Consider the following 27,355-nt stretch of genomic DNA (forward strand, 5'->3'; position numbering starts at 1 on the left):
GTGCTTAAATAAATTTGGGATACCGTCCTTAAATAAATTGCTTCAGATCACACTATGGAATTATTTTTAACTTTGGTAGCTTTCTTTTTATTTATATTGTTATGCAACCCGCATGAACCTGTCATTCATTAAGGCACCTAGAAGGCACAGCAAATGAACTTCAATGTCCTTTACAGGGGAAAAAAATCACTCACATTTTTTTAACTTGTGCCATCTGACACAGTCAGATGTCTGTGTTGGGGGTGTGTTCTTTGGGAGTTGACATACCGCAGAATATAAAGCATTTGTTCTAGGAGTCAAAAGAAACCTTCATGACCTTTAGAGTGCTCATGTAACTCTTTCTGAAAACCTCACGTGGTAAGTTTTTTAAAGAAAATTTTACTTTTTCTTTGTGAAATCTAGTACGATTACTATTTTCTACTTCTACTAAGTTAAGCTATATCTCTAGTGCTGCACAATTTTGTAACATGTATTTTGTTTACAGCTATATATACAGTGAGGAAAATAAGTATTTGAACACCCTGCTATTTTGCAAGTTCTCCCACTTAGAAATCATGGAGGGGTCTGAAATTGTCATCGTAGGTGCATGTCCACTGTGAGAGACATAATCTAAAAAAAAAAAAATCCAGAAATCACAATATATGATTTTTAAACTATTTATTTGTATGATACAGCTGCAAATAAATATTTGAACACCTGTCTATCAGCTAGAATTCTGACCCTCAAAGACCTGTTAGTCTGCCTTTAAAATGTCCACCTCCACTACATTTATTATCCTAAATTAGATGCACCTGTTCAAGGTTGTTAGCTGCATAAAGACACCTGTCCACCCCATACAATCAGAAAAGAATCCAACTACTAACATGGCCAAGACCAAAGAGCTGTCCAAAGACACTAGAGACAAAATTGTACACCTCCACAAGGCTGGAAAGGGCTACGGGGAAATTGCCAAGCAGCTTGGTGAAAAAAGGTCCACTGTTGGAGCAATCATTAGAAAATGGAAGAAGCTGAACATGACTGACAATCTCCCTCGGACTGGGGCTCCATGCAAGATCTCACCTCGTGGGGTCTCAATGATCCTAAGGAAGGTAAGAAATCAGCTCAGAACTACACGGGAGGAGCTGGTCAATGACCTGAAAAGAGCTGGGACCACCGTTTCCAAGGTTACTGTTGGTAATACACTAAGACGTCATAGTTTGAAATCATGCATGGCACGGAAGGTTCCCCTGCTTAAACCAGCACATGTCCAGGCACGTCCTAAGTTTGCCAATGACCATTTGAATGATCCAGAGGAGTCATGGGAGAAAGTCATGTGGTCAGATGAGACCAAAATAGAACTTTTGGGTCATAATTCCACTAAATGTGTTTGGAGGAAGAAGAATGATAAGTACCATCCCAAGAACACTATCCCTACTGTGAAGCATGGGGGTGGTAGCATCATGCTTTGGGGGTGTTTTTCTGCACATGGGACAGGGCGACTGCACTGTATTAAGGAGAGGATGACCGGGGCCATGTATTGCGAGATTTTGGGGAACAACCTCCTTCCCTCAGTTAGAGCATTGAAGATGGGTCGAGGCTGGGTCTTCCAACATGACAATGACCCCAAGCACACAGCCAGGATAACCAAGGAGTGGCTCTGTAAGAAGCATATCAAGGTTCTGGCGTGGCCTAACCAGTCTCCAGACCTAAACCCAATAGAGAATCTTTGGAGGGAGCTCAAACTCCGTGCTTCTCAGCGACAGGCCAGAAACCTGACTGATCTAGAGAAGATCTGTGTGGAGGAGTGGGCCAAAATCCCTCCTGCAGTGTGTGCAAACCTGGTGAAAAACTACAGGAAACGTTTGACCTCTGTAATTGCAAACAAAGGCTACTGTACCAAATATTAACATTGACTTTCTCAGGTGTTCAAATACTTATTTGCAGCTGTATCATACAAATAAATAGTTTAAAAATCATACATTGTGATTTCAGGATTTTGTTTTTAGATCATGTCTCTCACAGTGGACATGCACCTACGATGACAATTTTATGATGACCACTCCATGATTTCTAAGTGGGAGAATTTGCAAAATAGCAGGGTGTTCAAATACTTATTTTCCTCACTGTATATATATGTTAATTTGATTCATAATTATTTCATTTTTGATACTGGTTTGAAAGAACCAAGGTTTATTTAAAAATTAATATTGAATAAATATATATATATATATATATATATATATATATATATATATATATATATATATATATATATATATATAAACGAAAAGATAACTGGAAATTAGCACCATGTCACCACTGAGTCATTGATTTATACATTTTACAGCATTTCAGGACATTTTAGTTTGTATAATTGATTTTATTTGGCCAGGATGGCTAGGATTACAATTTTAATTTAAACTTATATGCTTAATTATATCACTTTATATCACAGCCAATAACACTAGTTTTTTTCTTGTTCTTCTCTGAAGTTAGTAAATAAAGTAAAAAAAAAAAGTGCTTTGTGTCTATTTGAAAAGCTCATGACCCTACTGTAGTTCAAATGTATGCAAATTCAGTGGGAAAACTTTAAAGCCTGCAACAATATTGCCACACCTTATTTTTGGAGGGAAAATAATTCAGGTGCAGAACAGCCAGCCAGCCACTGACTCACCGTTCGACTAAAAAGATACATATATATATATATATATATATATATATATATATATATATATATATATATATATATATATATATATATATATATATATATATATATTCATTATTCATTATTCTATATATCCTCTATTTTGGCTGATGCCTGATGTGTTCCCTTCCTTAAGTGAATGTTCCTAAAGGTGTTCAGGTTCAGGTGTTGCTGCATGAGTTCAACTGTGCATATAAGCTCAGATGTTTTTGTACAGAAACCACAGCGTGTCTCTGCATGAAATGTCTTACACAACTCCATCTATCTTGATCTAATTTATATTCTTTACTGCACATTTCTGTGACTTTAGTATTTAAATACAACAAGAAATACACAGCTGAACTATTTTGTCATATGTAATAATATTTTAAGAAATAGATTTCAAGTTAATACTCAATTTATAGCATTTTTGAGAAATTGCAATGAATTCAAAAATTTCTTAGCTCTGTATTTAGGAATAACCAGATTTTATAACTAAAGAATTCCAACTCATTCTAATAAAATACACTGTAATCAGATATTCTTGTTTTCATGTCTGTTCACCTTGTTCTATCTTATTTTGTTTGCTTTCTTATGTTTACTCTACAGAAATCTTCAATTGTATCACATTAAATCTGCACATCTGCAAATCTGTTTTGTTAGACTACCTGTTCGTTAAGTTTTCCTTCAGTTATTATAGTTCTTTTCCGGTCTGTGCAGCTAACCTTACATAAATGAGTATAAACACGATAAACAGGAATTGTATAACACAAAATACTTGAAGGACTAGCTAAAAATGCTTAAAATTAATTTACAAACTTAACGACTTGTAAACATAATGAATAAGAACCTTAGGACATCCACAAATTGCTGTTCACTAAAAAAACCAATACTTTCTTTAATTAGAATAACATCTTCAAAAGGTGACATAAATATCATTGTGGAACTATGAGAGAGGACCAGAACGCAGAACCCCAACCAGACCAACAGGGTATGATCATTCCTCCCATGCACACAGCATGAATCATCACTGATTAAAAAAAAAATAATAATCTTATTACTGACTATGCATGTCCCATTAGACTTTTCTATCTTGTTAAAAAGAACACAATTTTTTCTTCTTAGAGGGAAATCCCGTTGGTCATCTCAACTTGGCCTTCTCTCAAGATGAGAAATACTTGAACGAGAACCCAGAGAATCCTCCAGGGGAGGACTCCAAATCCAAATCAAATACCAAAAAGTAAATAAATAAATAAATTGGAATTCATTCTTTCTGTACTGTACATTATTGTAATTTGTTATTGTAAATAATTCAATATTCATATTAATAATTTTTTGTTATTAAAGAAAGAAGAAAAAAAAGTCTGATAAGCCAAAGGAACAAATAAAATCAGTTGGGCTTTTTCAGCTGGTAAGAAAGTGCCATACAAATATATACAAATATAACTGAATTTGACTTACCGTAATGTCACAATAATATGTTCTTTTATAATTACAGTTTCGTTATGCCACCTGTCCAGAGGTGTTCCTGATGTTGATTGCTCTTGTATGTGCTGCTATACATGGTGCTGCACTGCCCATAATGTGTATAGTGTTTGGACAAATGACTGACAGCTTTGTACAAAGTGGACAAACGTTCAACATCACAGGTACAGTATGTAAAATGCACATTATACTTTCACTAGAATTGTTTAGGATTTTTCATTCTTGAACGTTCTAAAAGCTCTTACCAATAACAGTTTACATGCCAACACTAGCATTTACCGATGTGTGGGAGGAAAAAATAAAAAAAATTTTTAGTCACTTCAAATTATTCTGTATATTGTGTAGCTTGATAACAATATAGCTTGTGAGTCTTTAGATACAAATGGGAATGTGATTCTATTATTACATGGAACATTTTGCTGCATGGTTTGAATATATTTGTCCTCTCAGAGAGGACAAGCATCAATATGACAAAGTTTGGCTTTTTTTTTCTTAGTTGGAAGTGGCCTTTTATAGGCTGCTGATGTCTCTATCCATAGAGCATAAAAGCTCACAAAATATTTCGATCAGTATAAAAATATAGAAAAGAAAATACTTTCACAGTCACATTATTCTTAGCTAATAGGATGCAGTTAATACTTTTTTCAAGCTCATGACAAAATGTCAGTACACAAATGTAACGCTGAATATTTAGTCATCCCAGTCATTGTGGGAGTTTCTAACCTTCTAAATGAAACTTTACAGGAAACTACAGCTTTAACGTCACACTGGATCCTACACTCTGTGTTCCTATACCAGGAGTTGACATTGAAGCATCAATGACAACGTAAATTAAATTAATTTACCTTTTTTTTTTTCTTAACAAGTCATAAATACTCATTATTTTTTAGTCCTGATGCCAACCACAAATTCTCTTTTTCACAAATTTTTTCACAGATATGCCTATTACTTTGTTGCCATTGGGGCTGGGGTTTTTTTCTTTGGAGTGTTTCAAGTCATGTTATTCGTAATGACAGCCACTAGACAGACCAAGCGGATCAGAGAGAATTACTTCCATGCGATCCTCCATCAGCCTATGGCATGGTTCGACACACATCCCATTGGAGAACTTAACACTCGACTCACAGAGTAGGTTATGATCAGGTCCATGATTCATTCTGCACACTTTATTGAACATTTTAAAACTGCTAGAACTATTGCTGTTCAAAGCTGAGTGTAATTGAACTCCACTTTAATTAATATCACTGATCTTTTTGACATCAACAGTGATATAAACACCATTAATGATGGCCTGGGAGACAAGATTGCAATATTTGTGCAGTTCTTCTGCAGATTTCTTACAGGAATAATTATTGGATTTATTTTCGGTTGGAAGTTGACCTTAGTCATTTTGGCAGTGAGTCCACTGCTGGCAGGTTCAGCTGCTGTATGGTCTACAGTAAGTAAAGTTTGTTACTAGGAAATCTTACAAACTTTTAATAACTTTTTCGTTATGTACAATGTTCATTATTTTGCCATTCAAGAGTAATAAACACTAGATTGCTAGGATTACATTTTTATATTTGGAAAGCTTTTTATTAGGTGTGATTTCACTAACACAATACAGTGCATAATGATTATATTTATGATTTCTTCTCACAAAGATTCTTGCCACTCTTACAAGTAAAGAGTTGACATCTTATGCCAAAGCAGGAGCTGTGGCTGAAGAAATACTTGTGGCTATTAGGACAGTTGTTGCATTCAATGGTCAAAAGAAAGCTCTGGATAAGTAAGAACCTGTTGAATTTTATTTATGTTGTTTAAAGGTCAGCATATTTACAAGCTGACCAAAAGCACTCTATTTAATTTATTTCCCTATTTGTAGGTATGAAACTAACTTGGTAGATGCAAAAAACTTTGGAGTGAAGAAAGCTATTACTACAAATGTGTCAATAGGGGTAACTCAGTTCTTCATATTAGGAACATATGCCCTTGCATTTTGGTATGGCACAAAGCTCTCTGTGGATGAACCAGAAAACTACTCCATTGGAAAAGTCCTTACTGTGAGTTTGGTCCCTCATTGTGTCCCAGCATGTAACAGCCTTTTCTGCTTAATCTGTAATAGCTACAACTGTTGTATGTTTATCTTGGGTTTCTGTGAGCAGGTCTTCTTTTCAGTGATGATAGGGTCATTCTCTCTGGGTCAGGCAGCTCCCAACTTGGAGAGTGTTGCTAAAGCCCGTGGTGCTGCAAGCGCCATCTACAATACCATTGATATGGTAATGATGTTATCTTTTTTAAACCTTACACCTTTTAATAATTAGTTGGTAAATTATGTAATTGGCCATGTAAAGTAAATAACAAATGTATGTTATAACAATATAAAACTTAATTAGATCCTGATTTACTGTCATAGCCTCGTCCCATTGACAGCAGTTCAAAAGAAGGCTACAAACCAGATACGATGAAAGGTGACATTGAATTCAAAAACATCCACTTCAGTTACCCTTCCAGAAAGGATGTGAAGGTAATCAATGTAACATTTAATAGCTTTTTTAAGAGAGGTAACCTATTATTTTTGCTCACTTATATTTCATCCTGTCATAGATTCTGCAGGGAATGAGCCTAAAAGTACCCAGTGGAAAGACAATTGCTCTGGTGGGGGAGAGTGGCTGTGGGAAGAGCACCACCATTCAGCTGCTGCAGCGGTTTTATGATACAGATCAAGGAGAGGTAAGTATATGGAGATCAGTGGCGATCAAATTGTTAATTGAGAATTCAGGCCTCTGTGGTTAGATACTTGTTTGGTTACTTGCTCTGATTAGGGCATCCATGGTTGCAGGTCACCCTGGATGGTCGAGATATCCGCACTCTAAATGTGCGTTGGCTGAGAGAAAACGTGGGCATTGTGAGCCAGGAGCCTGTACTCTTTGGCACTACTATTGCTGAGAACATACGTTATGGTCGTGAGAATGCCACTGATGAGGACATTGAACAAGCTGTGAGAGAGGCCAATGCTTATGAATTCATCTCTAACCTACCAGAGGTAAGAGTTGTGGATTTCATACCTATGACCAAATTTATATGCAGGATTATATGGAAGGAAGGCTTGCCTCTGTGTTCGGTTTTAAATATTTTAATCTTTATAATACTAATAAAGGCACAACATCTAAATAAATTCTTCAAGTTTTGTTCAGAGACCACATAAATGTTGAACTTGCTTTTCGAAAACAGAAGCTGAACACCATGGTTGGGGAGCGTGGAGCTCAATTGAGTGGTGGGCAGAAGCAGAGGATTGCTATTGCTCGTGCTTTGGTCAAAAATCCCAAAATCCTCTTGCTGGATGAAGCTACATCAGCCCTGGACACTCAGAGTGAAGCTATTGTCCAGGCTGCTTTAGATAAGGTAGAACAAATAGAAGTACCCTCAAAGCACCACTTAATGATTCACCTCATAGTAATTTTTTCCATCCTGATTACATGATGGAAAATAGCTGATGAATAACCTGCTTATGTTCCTTCCCAGGCAAGGGCAGGCCGAACAACTATAGTGATTGCTCACCGTCTGTCCACAATTCGTACTGCTGATATAATTGCTGGCTTCAAAGATGGTCAGGTGGTGGAGCACGGCACTCACAGGGAACTCATGAGCAAGAAAGGAGTCTACTATTCTCTTGTCACACAGCAGGTAAAACGTGCAACAAGCGGTGGAAGCAGTCTGAATAAACAGTTCTTGCATAAGTCTAATTACTGTAAAAGGCTTCATTTTTTCTCTAAACTTCTATCTATATTTATCTCATATAGACACAGGGAAATCCGGACGATGACAGTGACGATGATGGTGAGGATTTCGATTTTGACGAGGATGATGATGAGGAAGAGGAATCATCCGACAATGCTGACGACTTGATGGAAGTCACAATTGAAAATAATGGTATTGCAAGGAATTCAATAAGACGTAGCATAAATCTTCAAAGGAGAGAATCAAAAAGGAAATCGAAAAAGAAGTCAAAAAAGACCAAATCCAAGAAGAAGGTACAATGCAAACACGCATTGCCTTTCATTTTAAGATGGTATAAATTAACAAAATGAAATGACCTTGCTAATTGTTCACTACTGTTGTACAGCTGCAGCAATGGAATTATTGAATGATTAACTACACATTCTAACCACACAAATGCAGTTTTGTTATTAAATATTTTTGTCCCTTTTTCAGGAGAAGGAAAAGGTTGAAGATGTCTCTTTTGGAAGGATTCTGGCTCTGAACAAACCTGAGTGGCCCTACATGATGGTGGGCATACTGGCCAGCTTTGTGGGAGGAGCTGTCTATCCTTGTGTGGCTATCCTGTTTGCCAAAATCATTGGTGTGAGTATCTGTCTTTCCTTGTGCTTGCTGTCAAACAGTTTTATTTTATTTTATTTTTATTTTTTTGCATGCATGTGATTCATGCACAGTGAGCAGACTGGTCCAAGGGCACAATTTTGCATACATTCACATTTTAGGTATTTATTATTATTATTATTAGTAGTAGTAGTAGTAGTATGTTTTTTACAATTGTAAAAAATTTGATTAATCTTTAGGTATTTGCTGAGCCTGACCCTGATGTGAAGCGACAGAAGACTCTAATGTTCTCTCTTCTGTTCCTCCTCCTTGGGGCTGTGTCATTCATCACCTATTTCCTCCAGGTACACGAATAAATAACATCTTTAATGTAACCCACTTTATTATTTTAAACCGGATGTTTTCTTGAAGGTTTTTTTTTTTTTTATTATTCACATCTTTATGCTTACCATTATGTCCAGGGCTTCATGTTTGGCAAGTCTGGGGAGATTTTAACCATGAGGCTGAGGAGTCAGGCATTTAAAGCCATTTTGAGACAGGTATACCAACACTGTGCTGCACTGTTGTACTACACAGGCTGCTTTTAGTACTCCCGTCATGCTTTTTGTAATTTTTTTAGGACATTGCCTGGTTTGATAATCACGACAATGCAGTGGGAGTTCTAACCACTAAATTAGCAACAGATGCATCAATGGTTAAAGGGGTAAGTAAGCAACTCTTTATTTAGTCTGTGTAGCTTTCAAAAGTACAAAACTATTGTTTGGTTATAAAATGTAAACACAGACTGTGTAATTCCATATCTGCTATGAATTATTGAGAACCTACTGTAAAACAGGGAAAGGTTTTTAACTGATGTTAGTAAGTGAGGAAGGTAAGTCTGGACTAACAGAGATATGAGAAATGAGAGATTAACACAGCTAAACACTTGTACAGGCATTTATAAACTGCACTCATAAATGTCCAAATTGTGTAAACTGTCACATCACAGCATTAGTTTAGAAAGCACATTTACACCCAAGCTCATGTGTTTTCAACAATATTATATTGTTATCATAATTTTTTTGTTTGCATTGCTTTGTTACTATTAACATTAATATTGATCATTCTTACAATTCTTCTTTCCTAAATTTCTTTTATAGGCCTCAGGATCTCGACTGGGCTTGACTGTTGGCACAGTTTGTTCCCTAGGCATTGCTGTGATTATAGCCTTCATTTTTTGCTGGCAACTTACCTTTCTTATCCTCGCCTGTGTGCCATTTCTCATTGGGTCCCATTTCATCCAGATGAGAGCTCTGGGAGGTCATGCATCCAAAGACCAGAATGCATTAGAGATGTCTGGCAAGGTACAGTATTATATTGTTGCATTATTACAATTCAATTCAAACCAAAATGAAAAAAGCACACTTTAATAATTCTACTACAAGATTAGTTTTGTTTTTGCTACTTAGTAGATAACTTAGTAGTAACTTTCAAAATGAAGTGTGTGTATGTCAGGCTGCTGCATTATCCTAATGTTGACATCCTCTAAGCAAATAAAATGCAAAGTGACATGTCTTTAAACCACAACTTTACTTTGATGCTTATCTTTCACAGATATCCACAGAAGTAGTAGAAAACTTCAAGACTGTTGTTGCATTAACAAGAGAAGATGTCTTCTTCCGCAAGTTTAATGAAAGCCTGTCTAAACCATATCGGTACATCTTAGTTCCAGTTCTTCTATTTTTAATGCATTTATTTACAGAATAAATAAAGGAATACATTCGAGTTATTTGATACATATAGACAGGTGACAAATTTAAGAAAACAAAATGACACAAAACTGTTTTATTATGGTGTTTGGCCATCATGGACCAAATTCACCTGACCTATTAGAAAGCAAGATTTTCATTTCATTTGTTGCATGTCTGTATTTTATCAACATTGATTAAATGTCTGATCTTACAAATTAATTTTTTTTTTTTAGGTCTGCCTTGTGTAAAGCACCTATCTATGGACTCACCTTTGCGATTTCTCAAGCAATTCCTTTCTTTGTTAATGCTGCAATCTTCCGCTTTGGCTCTTGGCTGATTGCACATTGCTACACTCAATATGAGAATGTTTTCCTGTAAGCATAATTTGGGAGCTATGTCATATCATCACACTGATAATGTGTGATATATATTATTTATTTATTTATTTATTTATTTATTTATTTATTTATTTATTTATATCAGGGTGTTTTCAGTCATTGTCTTTGCTGCCATGAGTATCGGCCAGTCTTCATCATTTGCCCCAGACTTTGCCAAAGCTAAAGTTGCAACTTGGAGAATCTTAGACTTACTTGCGAAAGAGCCTGAGATTGACATTTATAGTGAGGCAGGAGACAAACCAGTAAGTGTTTTTTACCTCAGACTTTGACTTTTAAGTTCTAAACCTATTGTATCCCTTATTATATTACTTTTTTAAAACATTACCAGCTCAGCGCTTCTGCTGTATAGTCTTTATAAATATACATACAAAATATATTAATAAGAAGAGTTCCTGCGCTTCTTTCAGACAAACTTTAAGGGAGATATAGCGTTCCATGATGTGCACTTTGCATACCCGACACGTCCAAACACAAAAATTCTGCAAGGCCTAAACGTATCAGTGGCTCAAGGACAGACGCTCGCACTGGTGGGAGGCAGTGGTTGTGGGAAAAGCACATCAGTCCAGCTGTTGGAACGGTTCTACAACACTGCAAGTGGAGAAGTGGTGCGTTAGGACAATAAAAACACTTTTCTGAAGCTTACTTTTAAATTGACCTCAGTCATATCAGCTATGCATAAGCATTTATAGTTTAATTCCTTTTTGTGACAAAAAGACACTAGATGCCATTAAACTGACTGTTTTCGGAATTTTCTTGTTTAGCTACTGGACGGGGTGGACTCAAAGAAACTGAACATTGCTTGGCTGCGCTCTCAGCTGGGTCTTGTCTCTCAGGAGCCCATCCTGTTTGACTGCACTATTGCTGAGAATATACAGTATGGAGACAACAGCCGTGTGGTCAGCCAGGCAGAGGTTGAGGAGGCTGCTAAAAATGCTAATATCCATACCTTTATTCTTGGCCTGCCAGAGGTAAAATTTCAGTCTAGGCATTATTTTTCCAGTGCATGTTCTTCAATAAGTTAATTTAGCATAATTATTCATTGCATAAAGAATGTATTTCTTTGTAAATATGTAACAATTTATATACAAAATGTGTAGGTGCAGGCATTTTTTACCTTGAGGAAATGTTTTTATGTTAAAAATGCTGTAACTTCACTTAGCGAGAGAACAGATTTCTCTTACCACAAAATATTCATTCCAACTGCAAAATGCATACATACAAGAAACATTCAAACTGTCATAAAACAGCTTTTATAGGCATAATAGGTATAGGCCCTTGCACAATGAATTACACAATATTTAGCTAAATATGTGAATACCTGACAGATCAGATTTAGTCCCAAGTTTTCACTAGATTCTGGATAATAAGACATTTTAGATAATTGTGTGCCTTCAACATTTTGGCAGCAGTTTGGGTAAGACCCACATATAGGTGTGATGGTCAGGTGTTCACAAACCTTTGACCATATAATTTATGCTTTGAAGCTTTACATGTCACATTTATACAGTTTTAACTTTATATTCATGAACACCATGTTCAATATAATTTTAGAAATACAACACACGTGTGGGAGATAAAGGCACTCAGATGTCTGGTGGCCAGAAACAGAGGATAGCAATTGCTCGAGCTTTGGTCCGACAACCTAAAGTGCTGCTTCTGGATGAAGCTACTTCAGCCTTGGACACAGAGAGTGAAAAGGTAGGTAAAAGGTTTCTGATTGTCTTTGTTATACTGTCGATGCAATAATATATTTACAATGCATGACAATCCTAAAAACTTTTAATATAAAAAAGGTTTGACTGAAATAAGATGGCATTAACCAAAAGAAGCATGACCAATAAGCAATATGAAATCAATGCACTTTTGTTGCCAAACACACCCTAACCATAACAAATGATATGCTTGGTGGTAGCCACAGAAAAGTCCACCAAAAACTGGTGGGCATGACAACCTCCTCCCTCAGTGTTCCACAGAATAAACAGAAACAATCATAAAACCACATGTCTGTAGAACACCTAATGGCTCAGACAACCAGACAACACATTTCATACTTTGCGATAAACCCTTAATGCAAATTAATGCCCACTTTAAAAAGTGATAATATATGTAAAGAAATAAGCATATGAATTTATGAATTAGCATTTATATGAATTTAGCCAAGATTTTGAGATCTAGAATTAAAATTCAAGGTTAACTACAACTTTAACATATTGATATGATGATTTATTGTTAATGAACTGCCTCATCCCCACTCCACAATCGTCAACTCTTTATGGTTGTAATTTCTTCTTGCCAATCATCCAGAGTCTTTATATTCTTTACAAATGACTGAATAACCTTACAATTAACAGCGCTATTTGTTTAGAGACAGGTTAATTACAGGTTTTACATTACATTACATTAGAGACAAAACTCTGATATTTACAACAAGAACATGTGAGCTTCAAAGAGTTAGTGGATTTCTTTAACATGTGGCACTAAAATATATTTAAGTTTGCATGGCCATAGACTATATACTGGATGACTGATGCATATATTAGTGTTTATTTATCAAGATAAATATGCACATTTCTATAAAGAATCCCCTTTAATCTGAACCTAAACGGGATAGGAAAATGTTTCTGTCTTGTATTTAGTTTATGCTTTGTTTTTTTTGTTTTTTTTAAATTGTTAAAGGTTTATGTCATGTGGCACCAAAAATAAAATCACCTTTTGAGTATTCCATCGGTACTAAAAGGATTTCAAGAGAGGTACAACAGTATTATTTGTATTTCTAGATTGTACAGTGCATCCGGAAAGTATTCACAGCGCTTCACCTTTCCCACATTTTGTCTTATTCCAAAATTGAATAAATTCATTATTTTCCATGCAAACAATAACCCATAATGACAGCATGCAAGGTTTGTTTACAATTTTTGCTAATTTATTAAAAATCAAAACAAACACATACATAAGTATTTACAGTCTTTTCCATGACACAACAGTATGCTGAGGTGCATGCTGTTTCCACTGATCATCCTGAGGTGTTTCTACAACTTGATTGTAGTCCAGCTGTGGTGAATTCAGTTAATTGGACATGATTTGGAAAAGCATATACCAGTCTATATAGGGTCCTACAGTTAACAGTGTATTTTGGAGCACAAACCAAGCTATGAAGTTCAAGGAATTGTCTGAAGACCTCTGAGACAGGATTGTATTAAGGCACAGATCTGGGGAAGGGTACAGAAAAATTTCTGCTGCATTAAATGTCGCAATAAGCACAATGGTCTCCATCATCCATAGATGGAAGAAGTTTGAAACCACCAGGACTCTACTTGCTCCAGAGCTCTTTGGCTTCAGAATGGGTGACAGTTCACCTTCCAACAGAACAATGACCCTAAGCACACAGCAAAAATCACAAAGGAGTGGTTATTTGACAACTCTGTGAATGTCCTTGAGTGGCCCATCTGGAGCTCAGACTTGAACCAGATTGAACATCTCTGGAGAGATGTCAAAATGGCTGTGCACTGACACTCCCCATCCAACCTGATGGAGCTTGAGAGGTTCTGCAAAGAAGAATAGGAGAAACTGCCCACAAATACTGTAGGTGTGCCAAGCTTGTAGCATTGTACTGAAAAAGACTTGAGGCTGTAATTAATGCTGAAGGGCCTTCTGCAAAGTATCAAGCAAAGGCTGTGAATACTTATGTACATGTAATTGTTTTTGTTTTTTATTTTATATAATTTTTGCAAAGATTTTAAACAAACTTATTTATGTTGTCAATACAGGGTATTGTTTGTAGAAATTTGAGGAAAAAATAAATATAATACATTTTGGAATAAGGCTGTAACATAAAATGTAAAAAAAAAAGTGAAGCACTGTGAATATTTTCTGGATGCACTATATGCAGCAGTGAGCAAAAAAAAACCAAAGGAACAAACACAGTCCATCAAAGCACAGAGTCATCCTCAGCACAAAGTTATGAAACATTGTTTGGTGAACAATAGGTGCAACGTTACACAATTTCCTCTCGGAACTGGAATTTCCTTTATAGAGATTTTATAGAAAGTGTTGCACAACTGTTTCAACAAACATATCTTTATTACTGAGGTGTGAAGGAACAGAAGTGCATCTTCAGTTCATGGTGGTAGGGCTGTCCTTCATGTCTCCATTAAGAAATATTTGCTTTATCTCAATGCATACAACTTACAAACTAGCTACATTTACTCATGGGTTACATGTGCTGTCTAGCATGTCATTAGAAACTAGTGAGAAACGTCAGAAATCATTGCTTTTGAGATTGTGGAGGAAAAACAGATACACAAGTTCACAAAAAGGACCAGGAAACTTTGGGATAGCCCAATCTAGTAGACCAATCTAAACCCACCTGGGGAAATGATAAAGAAAATTGAAGATTGTCTGCTCCAGTGTGGATGAAATGAACTTCACTAGCTGACACTGGGAAGAAACTTTCTCTAGACTAGAGGAAGTTACAGAAATGCTGATTCCATGCACAGATTATTATTTTAAGTGACGTTACAATGAAATGGATGGCTAATTAAATATTACAACATTACATTTATTTCCAACAGTCTAGTACATTTTGGCCTGATTTCCAAATACAGCTACTCCAATGGTAAACAATAGTTATCCATATTGACCCTTGTAGGTAACATATAAGGTTTAATAAAGTTTTCATCATGAGAACCATTTTCTGATAACTGTCTCTTCTCTTTGCTATGGTCTAGATTGTGCAGAAAGCCCTCGATGATGCTCGACAGGGCCGCACCTGCATCGTCATTGCTCACCGATTGTCTACTATCCAAAACGCTGACATCATTGCAGTTATTCAGAATGGCAGGGTGGTTGAGCAAGGCACACACAGCGAGCTAATTGCCAAACAAGGAGCATACTATGACCTTGTAAATGCCCAGGTCTCCCACTAAATGTCACTTTATTTGCTTAAGCATTAATGTGTCATGCCAATTTACATTCAGCAGAATCTTGCACACAACCCTATGTACACATTAGTTGCTGCTATTGTAATATGTTCTAATACTCTATGCTAGCTGTCTAACAAAAATCTCTTAACTTTATTAATCTTCATACTATTTAGTTGACACAAAATCAAAATATATTTTTTGTAGAACTATGTGTACAATAATTAAGTTCAAGCAATATATGGTCTTGATGTAATCTGTTATCTATATATTTGGGTTACATTTAACCAAATGTTTTTGTTGATTTAACTTTAGAAATCAATGACTGTTGAAGGAAAATAGGTACATATTGCATGTTACTTCTAACATACTTGTACCACATTTTTTGCAATGAAGTAATTTTTAGTTTCATACAAGGAATGACACACTATATAGCCAAAACTTTGTGGTCACCTGACCATCACATTCATGTGTGGTTCTTCCCACACGTGTCTGAGCCCTCAATAATCACTAACACTGTGAGGTCTATCCCAAACCTGCTCCCACATGGCAACGGCCCTGCATACAAAGTGGGTCCATTAGGGTGAATGAAGACAAAATCAAACCTCCACAGAGTCTTGACCTCAACCAAACTGAACACTTTTGGGAGGATCTGGAATGGCACTGTGCCTACTTCCCAAACATTAGTGCCTGACCTCACTAACAGTCTTGTGGCAGAAACTTCCATTGCCAAATTCTGTGGAACACATTCTTAAAAGAATGGAGGCTGTTAAAACAAAACAAAACAAAAACGTAATGGCATATAGCAACAAAGTAATATGAGAGAAGAAATATGGACTGGGATGGTGAACAAGCACATCCTAGGATGATGATCTGGTGTCCACATTTTTTTTTTGGCAGACAGTGTGTTCATTTAATAAAATAATTTCCAAAGAATTCTTATTGTTTATTTAGCCATATGTGTATATACGTTTTTAGTACATCTGTAAATGTGCAACATTTTGTGAGACTTTTCATAATATTTTTTTCTACAGTTTTGTAAATATGATTTTAAAGTGTACATAAAGAGATTTTAAAGTGACTTAAGTGTAAATTAACATATAACCTAACATATAAACATATACATAAATATATACTTTTTTTTTTTTTTTTAATGTGCTTCTGTGAATCAGAGAAACTTGGCACTAATGAAGAAAATGAATGTCAGTGTTGTACATGCAGGAGGGTATCAAAATAAAAAGACCAGCAACTTTAACTACCTAAACAACCTGTCTTGTAGTGCTATTTTTTAATTAAGTGATATACATGGTTAAAGTGAGTAGTCCTATATTTTTTTTGCCATCAGAAAGATCTTTCTGATTTTTATAATGTGGTTAATTTAAAAATACTGTATTGCTCCACACATTTTAAGGTAGCATTTACCTTTATCATGTATTATTTTCCTTTTAGTGAAAAGTGTTGAAAGTGCAAGCTACTTTCTGCCAATATAACATGGGAACAGCATATCCTTAAAATATTTAATAAAACATGTATTACTGTAATACTGGAGCAGAAGAAAGACGTGACACTTGAATAGGTGTCATATAGAAGTTAAAAAAACATATTTGATGAGAGCTAGAAATTTCAGAAATCTGTGACTCACCTCAAAATACATTAGGGGCCAACTACCAGGCAGTTTTGTTCTTTGAAAGATCTTGGTCTGATTTCTGGGTATGAGTGCAACCAAAGTTCATTGTGAGGGAAAGATTTATGTCATATGTCTTATCCTTTTACTAAAACCTGTTTCTAGGTTAATCCATTAAAGCCCATATATCCTTCACCACTAACAAAAAAGTGTCAAATTAAAAAAACAATCATAGTGTTACTAGAAGAATATACCATCTGGAATCTATTGGCTGTGTTTTACAACAAACAAAAACATTTGGTATTTAAACACAGGAAATACATTCCTGGAAAAAAAATGGGTCAAGGCCATTCAGCAAAATGTTAAGCTCTTACTGTAATAGTCTCAACAACAAAAAATGTATAACCATTAACAGGAATTAACAAAATTATTAATGTAACAGTGTGGGGTTGCTTTTCCTTTTGATTTCTTGAAATGTTTAAGCCTTTGGTAAACTTGCAAACAAAATTTTATAGAAAGAAGAGTCCATGTAGTTCATTTGGTGCTGGTTTATTTTCATCTGAATGAGAAAAGGGTATTACATTTTTTAGCATTTGCCAGTATTGTCACTACTAATCATTCAATTGATGTTATTTGCCACTGCAAATTAGCAAGTCTGTTAATGCACCAGTTTCAAGTGATTTTCCACTGAATCACCGTATCAGCTGTAAAAACGTTTTGCTTTTTAATCTAATGCATCTAGAAGGTTGTGTATAATTTTCATACACAAAATTCTTACATTCAATTTCAAATTCGATAATTAAAAACTATACTTTCCAGGCTCTGTGTTGTATAAAAGTACCATGAAGTAAAGTAAAAGAAATCATAAAGATATCAAGAAAACATCATGAAGTATAAAGAATATTTAAAATTGTGATTACTGTACAGTTTCCTGCTGCCCCAGAGTGGATGAAGGCTGGAAAATAGTGGGATTGTGAGCACCATGACACCATGACCAGCAGATTAACTATGCTCGCCGTAGGCACAATGCATTTGCGCACATGGTCATACTTTGTTGCATAGTTACCCAATTTTTTTCTGGGTTGTAGCTTGATATTTCTCTCTAACAGCCCTCTAACAGAATACGCTTCTTCATGGCAGTGTAAATCTGGTGTAGTTGGTGAGTATGAGAACTCAATAGTTGTTTTTATGACATGAGGAATGAATGTAGGACTTTTACCCGTTTTCTCACTTTTTCAATTTACAGGATGCAGAAGGGATTCAGTCCTTCACAGTAAATGCAAGTGTCCATGCACCTTATATACTCCAGGAATAGAATGTGTGTTACAACTATACAAGAGTGCTGGAAATTCAGTGGAGAATGCTTTTTAGTGACATGGTCAGTTGTCCCTGACAGACATGACCTTAATTGAAAGTACAATTACAATTATTCTAGAATACCTTTGAGTTTGAAAAGAATCCAAGTTCCTACATCCTTAGATATAGATTGGTTTTATATGTTGGTTAAAAGATTTATAAATTTGATTGGCTTATACTCTGCAATAAAAAAGTCTGTTTTCTCATTATTATTCTGAACATTTTATTTGTATGGAAACAAAGACAGTTGTCACTTTTAGCCCATTTGTAGATCATAGTTTAAAGATAGTTTTACATATAAGAATACAAAAATATTTTGAATGTGTGATTTGTTAATTTTTTTTTGAAGGCAGATAAGTTCCTCTACATAATAAACGCCACTGGTATATCCTTTTTTTGCCACTGCATGAGCGATTTCCAGAATGCTGGCATTAATTAGGTCTATCAGAAGGGCAAGGTGGTTGAGAAGTGAAGCCACAAGCTAACAAGCAAAACAAGAAGTGTATCCTGCTTATAGTGTATATGCCTGTCATTGTGTTGCACTATTCTTTTATATACAAACTCAACAACTACAAAATATTATTTTGCACTGTCTTTTTTCTAATAAAATAGGGGGCCAGTCACATTGTGTTACCAGTCCCATAGGCCTATTTTTTTATGTTAATTTCTGCCATTTGTGGAAGAATGAAACTTACTTGATAGAAAGTACAAAAGATTATCTCAAAAGTATTTTTTTTTTATGCTGGGATGAGACAACTCACTTATACAGTAATACTGTTCTTGTCTACTGTTCTACATAGACATAACTAATCTTTTGTGCTTTTCATTAAGCCACGGCAGGAATGTAGGTAATCTAAGAAATCAAATATAAAATTGTTTGAAGGTTTGATGAGTATCTTCTTTGGTGCCACACCTATTTTTTACCAACTGCAAATAAAATGCATTTCGTGGTTATATCTCCTGCATTGGCATTTGTCCACAAAATTGGATTAAATACCTTTAAAATGCTTTTTTCTTATCACGAAATAAATGCCAACAGAAAAGTTGAATGTTCTAGTTGAACTATTAATCATTTAATGATTAATGATTATTTCTGAAAATTGTAAAAAATGAAATGGCAATCATTGTTGCAATAGAAAAATGATAGAATGAATAAAGGAACAAATGATGATAGATAGATAGATAGATAGATAGATAGATAGATAGATAGATAGATAGATAGATAGATAGATAGATAGATAGATAGATAGATAGATAGATAGATAGATAGATAGATAGATAGATAGATAGAATGAAATTGTTTTAAAAGTTCCACCTTGGCTTATCTACCTGTAATTACAATTTGTGGCTAAAAATGACTAATTGGTGGCCTCCAGACCAGAGATATACACATCCCCAGTCACTTTAATACTTTCAGTATTTCAATTTAAATAAATGTAAATATTTTAATTTTAATTATAAATCTAATTTTACAAAAAATCTGATCGAATCCAGGTTCAGCTAGACTATAAGTTACCTGGCGCACTTTTTTGGTGAGAATAAAATGAAAAATACCTTGTAAATTAAGAAATAACATTTTGAAAGATGGAAGTAAATTATATTAATTACTTGAAACGAATTCAAAACTTGAATTCGTTTCAAGTAATTAATATAATTTACTTGCATCTTTCAAAATGTTATTTTTATCAATTCAGTGCAGTTACTAATTGTTTCTTTCAGACCTGTTTCGCAAAGTGTGCCCCAGACCCAGCACATCGCGTTGCTTTTTATAAGCGAAATTTAGTCAGCCAGGGTGTTGATTTTAGTTGTTGCTTTTCTATTACTTTTTTCTCACTTTTAGTTAGTTTTATTTTTGCCGAACAAATTTAGCCCATGTAATACAGCGCCTTGCTGTTGCGGTTTGTGACCGCGGTGAGGCGCTGCTAACTCACACTTCAGCGTTCTCGGACACGTTTTTCTCACACAGTCACTCTTCAGTTGAGCATTTACACTTATCTAACTTCGAACAAACAAAAAGAAACAAGATAAAGACAAGTGTGGAACATGTGAAAGACCCATGAACAGTCCACAGTCGGAAAATCTATTTCTTCTCGTATTGTTTTCTACGTGTTTGAAACATTTTTAAGGTTTTTAGAAGAGTTCACTGTGACTCAATCCACACAGCTGCGGTTCTCTCATTGTGTATAATTAATCTACAGTTTATCGGAACAAACCTTCATACTTATCCAGATGATTCATTACAAATGACCAACTATATAAGACTGAAACATTTAGAACATATTTTAGTGCAATTTATTACGTTTAAAAGTTAATTTTATAAAATGAACGTAGTCAATTTTATGATTTTCATATCTATGCTCTAACTATCAGGTTAAATAAATTGACACTTCCTCAAACAATTTTTACAAATGCAGAATCGTTTAATGTGAATCAACAAAAACAAAAAACAATAAGAATATAATAAAAAAAGTAGAATTTTCCAACTCCAATAGAAGACAACGCCATATTGCGAGCCTTAAGATTTTTTGTAATTTTGTCAAGATTTTAGTTAGCTACCTAACAATTATCCTTCATAAAATAGAAGGCAAAATAAAATAAATAAATCGAATATTCCTGCTTTATGGATTGTGTCATTAAAAATGTTAATTCAATAAAAAATAAATCAGTGGACTGTGTAAGTCTGAAGACTGGCTGCTTTGGCTGTCCCAATGTTCTTCGTCCAAAAGAAATGGTTATATACCTTTTTTTTTTTGGTGTTTATAACGATAAGTAAATACAACTTTTTTTATTTTCACTGAAATCATATTTTTGCCTTGTTTTATTTTGTATTTTGACCGGAGAAGACAAATAACTCAGATAAACTGCAAATTGATAGGAAACTTAACTCGTTGCCTTTATTGAGTGGCTTTGAGAAAGAGAGGCATGTTTTTTTTGAGGAAAAAACGCTAGAGAAATGAGTGTTTCCCTCACATGTGCATGCTGACATAAATGATAAAACCCGATTTAACAGCGAATTCATTTCGGTTTTTCAGTTTTACAGTTTAAAGGTGCGAATCTGTTGGACCGCAAAATATAATTCAGTTGTAAAAAAAAAAGAAAAGAAAAAAAGAAGTCCAATTAATGGATAAATATGACGACAAAAATGCACTCCCATACAATTTAATATATTTACTAGAGTCAATATGCAACTAAAAATAGCTACTATACAAAATTGTATCTCGGACAATACGTTACCCAAACTTTTACACAGGTATGTAATCCTCTAAACTATTCTATACAGTTTCAATATGTACATTCGTCTTTCAGCAATAGCAAATAAGTAAATTTCATACAAATATTGTCAGCTTTTGTATTTTTCCTGAATAAAGACCAATGTGCGACATATATGCTATGCTATTTTTTCCAACATTAAAGAAATTAATTAGAACAAAAGACTTGGCAACATTACACTGGTGTATTCTTAATTCGTGTTACCACATGTGAAATTTTTAGGAGTGTTCATGAATAAAGTGCCACTGTTTTATTTTGAGGAAACAGAACAGAAGCGAAACATTGCTGACCCTTTCATTGATTGACATTTCAATACTTCGATTAAACGAATTCGACGGTATCCGAAACGAATCCATTCAAAATGGGCCTTTGGAGCAAATTCGCCTTGTGCCCAGATTTTCCTCAAAAGTTTTTATCTTCTTTCCTGCGACTGTGTGACAGGGTTATGTCCGGGCCAGTGCTGACTTTTTTTTTTACGTTACCACAACTTTATGTTTTGACAACGTTATGAAGTGAAACTGGCTCCTCTGTTGTTCTTAATTTTTTTCTATGTAAACGTCAGGACCTTGTTTGTGAAGGTCATGAACCCTGCCGCTTCCAATCCAGAGTGGTCTTAAGCTCTTTTAATCGAGGGAGTTGGCGCGGCCGTTTATATTCTGTGGAAGTGCCTCGGTGGTCTGCAGCAGGTCGGGGGAATTGCATGACGGGCTCCCAGGCCCGCTGTGCTCGCTGTCGGTGTCACTGCCCCTTTTTCCGCCGCTGCCGCCGGAGCCTGACCCCGCGGAGCCGCCTGCGCTGTGGGTCTTAACGTGTTTGCTCAGGTGGTCGCTGCGCATGAAGCGCTTGTTGCACACGGGGCACGCAAAGCGCTTTTCGCCCGTGTGCGTGCGCAGATGCCGCTGAAGCTCGTCGGAGCGCGTGAAGCGCTTGCCGCAGAACAGCCAGTTGCACACGAAGGGCCTCTCGCCTGTGTGCCACCGCAGGTGCGCTTTCAGGTGCGACGTCTTGCCGTACACTTTGCCGCAACCGGGGATGTGGCAGCTGTGAAGGCCTTTACGGCGCAAGCTGGCACCCGCAGGTCCCAGACGTTCTGCCTCCTGGCAGTTAGGGCAGTCGCACGTGGCACGGCCCGAGTAGCGGCGCGCTGACGACCTGGGCGAGCCGGCTAGTGAGGCAGACGGGGCCGCGCTCAGCATGGCACCTCCTGCGCCCCCCAGGGGAGATGGGCTCGAGTCCGGGTAGGAAGAGAGCACAGGCTTAAAGCCGTCCATGATATGCTGGCCGCCGGTCAGCAGGTGTGGCGACGCGCTTGTGCTGAAAGCAGAGTGACTCAAACCGGAGTAGTCCGAGTTGTAGCCGCCCAGCGGCGAATGCAAAGACGATTGGAGTCCTCCTGAGTGCAGCGGGGTCTGCAGCGCGGCGGCACCGTTCGCGTTCTGAACGTCGATCCATCCCGCGCCAACGTCCCACCAGGCGGAAGCGCTCGTGGCACCAACATCGCCCGTAGGCAGTCCCGCGTGCGACGACTTGAACCACGACTCGTACGGGTGCGCAACGCTCATGCGCGGGTAGATGCCCTGCAAGCCGTCTACGCTGGCGTGCACTTTGGAGATAAACACGGGCTGATGGCCGGCATCCTGAGAGGCGCTTGACGCCGGCGGCTGGAACACGGGATAGTCGTTCCCGAGATGGGAGTTGGAGGAGGCGCCCGGTGTCAGGGAGAAGGCGCTGGACGCCGTTGTGCCACTCGCCCCGAACGAGTCCGCCAGAGCGCCACCGTTTCTGGTCACGCCGAAGCTGGAGGATAAACCCGAGCCCAGGCTGCAGCTGCTAGCCGTGGCGCGCTTCCACGGGTGAAATCCCTTGCCAAAGGACGTCGTGTTATCCGAGATCGCGGATGGAGAAGGGCACCCGATTTTGTTGCACGTCGCAGCCAGCATGGCTAAAGGTGTCGAACCTAATCGCGGCTCCTCCTGGAATAAAACAAGTTGAGAGGTGAGTTTACAGACAGCGTTTAACATTTACAGAAAGCTGCAAAACTCTTCTCCTTGCTGCAACAGGCAAAACTATTTGAAGGTAACTGAGATAGTAAGAAGACATACCTGTAGGTTGGATGGTAAAAAAAAAAAAAAAGCTAGGTTAAAACGAGTACTAACTTTAGGCGCCGGCCGAATATATAATTATAAATATTCCAACATGGACGAAATATGATCATGAGAAAAATGGCTCGAATAGAAACCGGGTCGAAATGAACCTCCGCTTGGATCTGTTCACTTGCTTCCTCAAAACATAATCAAGTGACTGTCTTTCCTTCGCTGACCGAAGTAATTTTAATCCCCTCGGCAGAACAATGGTAGGACTAATTAAACCAGCAAGAAACTCCTTAGACTCACCCCTAGAAGTGAAGTTGCCATCACAAAAGTGCCCTCCTCAGAGGATCTTTTTTATATTTATGAATTAGAGCGCTGTTTTTTTAGAGGTGTGCAATACAATGCTGTGGTCCGCCCATTCCAGCACAATTGTAGGCTCTGCTCAGGCTTTGAAGTGCCGCTGTGACCTCAGCGACCAATCAGAGCGGTCGTACTTTCACGCGGCCCGCATTCTAGCGTGAGGTCATCAATAGCGCGCTCCCGACACGTTCCTCCGCCTCCTTCATCCCGCGAGCGGAAGAGCGCGACTTTAATGAGAGGCAGAAATGTTCAGAAAAAGTTGGACTTTGTTTTGTTCGAATAATTTTAGTTGGAGCAATTTGGAAAAGTTGCACATTCATTTTATTATTATTATTATTATTATTATTATTATTATTATTATTATTATTATTATTATTATTATTTGCATTTAATCTGCTATTTTGGGCATCATAATTGACGCTCGTGTGTTGATTGCCAATGATATTTGATTAATGTTTTAATTGGATTTTAATTATTATTATCACACCTAAAACTTTTAACACACCTAAAACTTTTTCCTCTGCAGGTATACGGATTTCATCTGATTTCTCATCAAAGAGCAAAATATTTAATTCAAAGTAATAAAATAAACCCATGACTTAAATTTATATAATTGTTTTAAATTTGCTGCATTATAATTTATTTGGCTTGGACCTCAAATCAAACAGTTTATTATCCGTCTTTCGGTTTTTTCTTTCTTTCTTTCTTTCTTTCTTTCTTTCTTTCTTTCTTTCTTTCTTTCTTTCTTTCTTTCTTTTTTTTAGGTTTCTTTTAAATTAGTCAAAAGTGCAGTAAATAGTGTTTAAACTGAACGCACTTTCTCTCAGGGAACTGGACGACATATATATGAAAATAAAAATGTCTGGGGGTGAATCTGGTTGAACGCGCCCAATTTTTGGATGTAAACTATTTCTCGGCTTCTGTCGGATGTGATAGAGATGCCTCTAATACATTATGTCGCCCATGAGGTCGCTGAAGACCAGGATCCTCTCAGGATAATGAGGCAGGAGAGGGAACTCTATTTACATGCAGCCTTGCATGCACAGCATAAATTTCATTTGAATTTCAAATTTAATAAAGCAGGAGGTTTTAATCATGAGAAGTTTTATTTGTTTGATATTAACATTCTTATTGACCGGCTCCGTTGACCAGCCTGTATGGTCATTATAGGACAGCAGGGAAAAAAAAAAGTTAATTAAAACGACCAAGGAGGATTCATCACATCATGGGCCTGAGCCTTGTCGCCTCTTTTATTGCGCTCGGTGATAGATGGCCGATCAGATTCATTTCTCTGTTTCTTCGATTTGCACAACAGTTTGCTTGATTCCCTCTCTAACGATAACGCTAATAGCAAAGCCCCCCAAAAACAGAGGGAGAACTGAACGATTTCATAGATTATAAGAGCACGGGGAATTTGCACACACAGAAAAAAGTACAAGAAGAGCAATCAGAGCTCCCATCTGTAACATATGATTAGACAACATCGATTTTGATTTTATTTAAACAAAAAAAATAAGCACTGAAATTTAATTTAAGAATACAGAAGCTCTAATATGGTTTTAAAAACCGACACCAAACTTTACTTCCTCCATCACCTGGGTGTTTTGTGTTGTTGGCAGATATAAATAAAAAAAAACTATACGTTACACTACTCGCCCCTAAAGCCCACTTTTGCTTTAATCTATAAGAGCTAATTAAAGGTGCACCAAATGCACCTCCTCAAGTAAAAGATACAGACTGGAGATAGAAAGATGGATAGCACCTTAACGCTAAAAAGGTAGAATCTGTTGCCTTTAATCTTTCAGAGTACAAATAATATCCGAGCAAAATGCATAGCGTTATACTGTATAAACGCGTGTTTCTATCAATATCTTAAATATGCCCCCACCACCAACACCACCACAACCGAAACATCGTTTTCATTCATAGAAATAAAGCGTTCAGGTTCGAGCGACTCCAGCTTCGAGCTGAAGACTTGAAAAAAAAAAAGTAAACGGGTTTATAAAAAGAATAATAATTAATCAAAAATATATATTTAGACAAAATTATTTCCAAACGACGCACAATGCAGCATTTCCCATAACTCTCCGCACTGCCTTGAATAAAAAAAAAAGAGGACAACATTAAACCTGAATGATCCATAAAGCGCAGCAATGTGCAACAGGGTGCGTGGAGGAGAAGTCGTACCGTGTTTGCGCCCCCAGGCTGCGCCACCGGGTCCGAGCGAGGACGCGCGAGCTCAGAGAATAAACGTTATGTTCGGAAAAAAGGCGACTTTAATTAGAGCTATCGGAGTGAAAGAGTGTCTTCTCCTTCCACATCTGACTGAAGGTACTATCTTTCTTCCCTCCTCGTAGTCCCACTATTACTGCTTTTTGTGTTCTAGACACCTGATAAAACACTGGTATAAGAAAAATCCTGTCGTTCTCAATGTTTTATCTTAAATCAAGGCGATCACTAAAGACTGCCAAGACACATGTGTGACAGAACTAGATCTGGTCCACCTGTGGACAAAAAGGATGCAGGCTCCCCTTTTGAACTGCAGCTACACAGTGAGGAGTGGGACGGAGGAGGGTGCTCAGGTTCCTGTCGGATTGAGCAGATGTTCCTATCTCACTCTTTCTTCTGTCGTGTAAGGGCTGCGTTGCCATTACGAAATGGAGCTAAAGACAGACACGGCCCATTCGGTGGCTGCAATCATCGCGTTAGTTCTGGCCCAGTGCACGCAAACAAAACCCGCTTCATATCGCTCGCTTGCGCATAAAAGTAGAGGAAGGAAAACAAATGCGCGAGACACAGCAAAAGCACTCTCCTCTCCTCTCCTCTCCTCTCCTCTCCTCTCCTCTCTTCTCTTCTCTTCTCTTCTCTTCTCTTCTCTTCTCTTCTCTTCTCTTCTCTTCTCTTCTCTTCTCTTCTCTTCTCTTCTCATTACCTATCCTCTCTTTCCTCCTCTCCTCACTTCTCATCATTTCCTCTCTTCTCTTCTCAACTTCTCTCCTTGCATTTCCTCTCTTATCTTCTCCTCTTTTCCCCTCCTTTTGCTTCTCATCTCATCTCATCTCATCTCATCTCTTCTCTTCTCTTCTCTTCTCTTCTCTTCTCTTCTCTTCTCTTCTCTTCTCTTCTCTTCTCTTCTCT

General features: G+C 37.0%; 2 protein-coding genes across 4 annotated transcripts; one reads left to right on the plus strand and one right to left on the minus strand.

Annotated features, from left to right (window-relative positions):
- Positions 1–240: 240 nt before the first annotated feature.
- abcb5 (ATP-binding cassette, sub-family B (MDR/TAP), member 5) lies at positions 241–16,308 on the plus strand. Of its 2 annotated transcripts, none has more exons than XM_083566158.1 (29): positions 241–357; positions 3,572–3,656; positions 3,791–3,905; positions 4,013–4,076; positions 4,164–4,314; positions 4,895–4,976; positions 5,087–5,278; positions 5,417–5,588; positions 5,794–5,918; positions 6,015–6,192; positions 6,295–6,408; positions 6,546–6,656; positions 6,737–6,862; positions 6,972–7,175; positions 7,364–7,534; positions 7,655–7,816; positions 7,933–8,163; positions 8,345–8,494; positions 8,710–8,814; positions 8,932–9,009; positions 9,090–9,173; positions 9,610–9,813; positions 10,064–10,164; positions 10,434–10,574; positions 10,684–10,840; positions 11,006–11,203; positions 11,360–11,566; positions 12,150–12,296; positions 15,326–16,308. In XM_083566158.1, exons 2-29 carry the CDS (start codon positions 3,614–3,616, stop codon positions 15,521–15,523), a joined length of 4,011 nt encoding a protein of 1,336 aa, XP_083422284.1. In that variant the 5' UTR covers positions 241–357; positions 3,572–3,613; the 3' UTR covers positions 15,524–16,308. The 2 variants fall into 2 exon arrangements, with proteins under 2 accessions (XP_083422284.1, XP_083422285.1); XM_083566159.1 differs by having other exon boundaries at positions 242–357; positions 3,589–3,656.
- Positions 16,309–21,365: 5,057 nt separating this feature from the next.
- On the minus strand, positions 21,366–26,704 carry sp8b (sp8 transcription factor b). 2 transcript variants are annotated; one of them, XM_083559800.1, is made up of 2 exons: positions 26,405–26,704; positions 21,366–23,740 (listed from the first exon to the last, which is right to left on the minus strand). In XM_083559800.1, exon 2 carries the CDS (start codon positions 23,705–23,707, stop codon positions 22,391–22,393), a length of 1,317 nt encoding a protein of 438 aa, XP_083415926.1. In that variant the 5' UTR covers positions 23,708–23,740; positions 26,405–26,704; the 3' UTR covers positions 21,366–22,390. The 2 variants fall into 2 exon arrangements, with proteins under 2 accessions (XP_083415926.1, XP_083415925.1); XM_083559799.1 differs by lacking the exon at positions 26,405–26,704 and adding an exon at positions 24,161–24,306.
- Between the last annotated feature and the right edge of the window lie 651 nt (positions 26,705–27,355).

This window comes from Silurus aristotelis, assembly GCF_946808225.1.
Source record: "Silurus aristotelis genome assembly, chromosome: 1".
NCBI lineage: Eukaryota > Metazoa > Chordata > Actinopteri > Siluriformes > Siluridae > Silurus > Silurus aristotelis.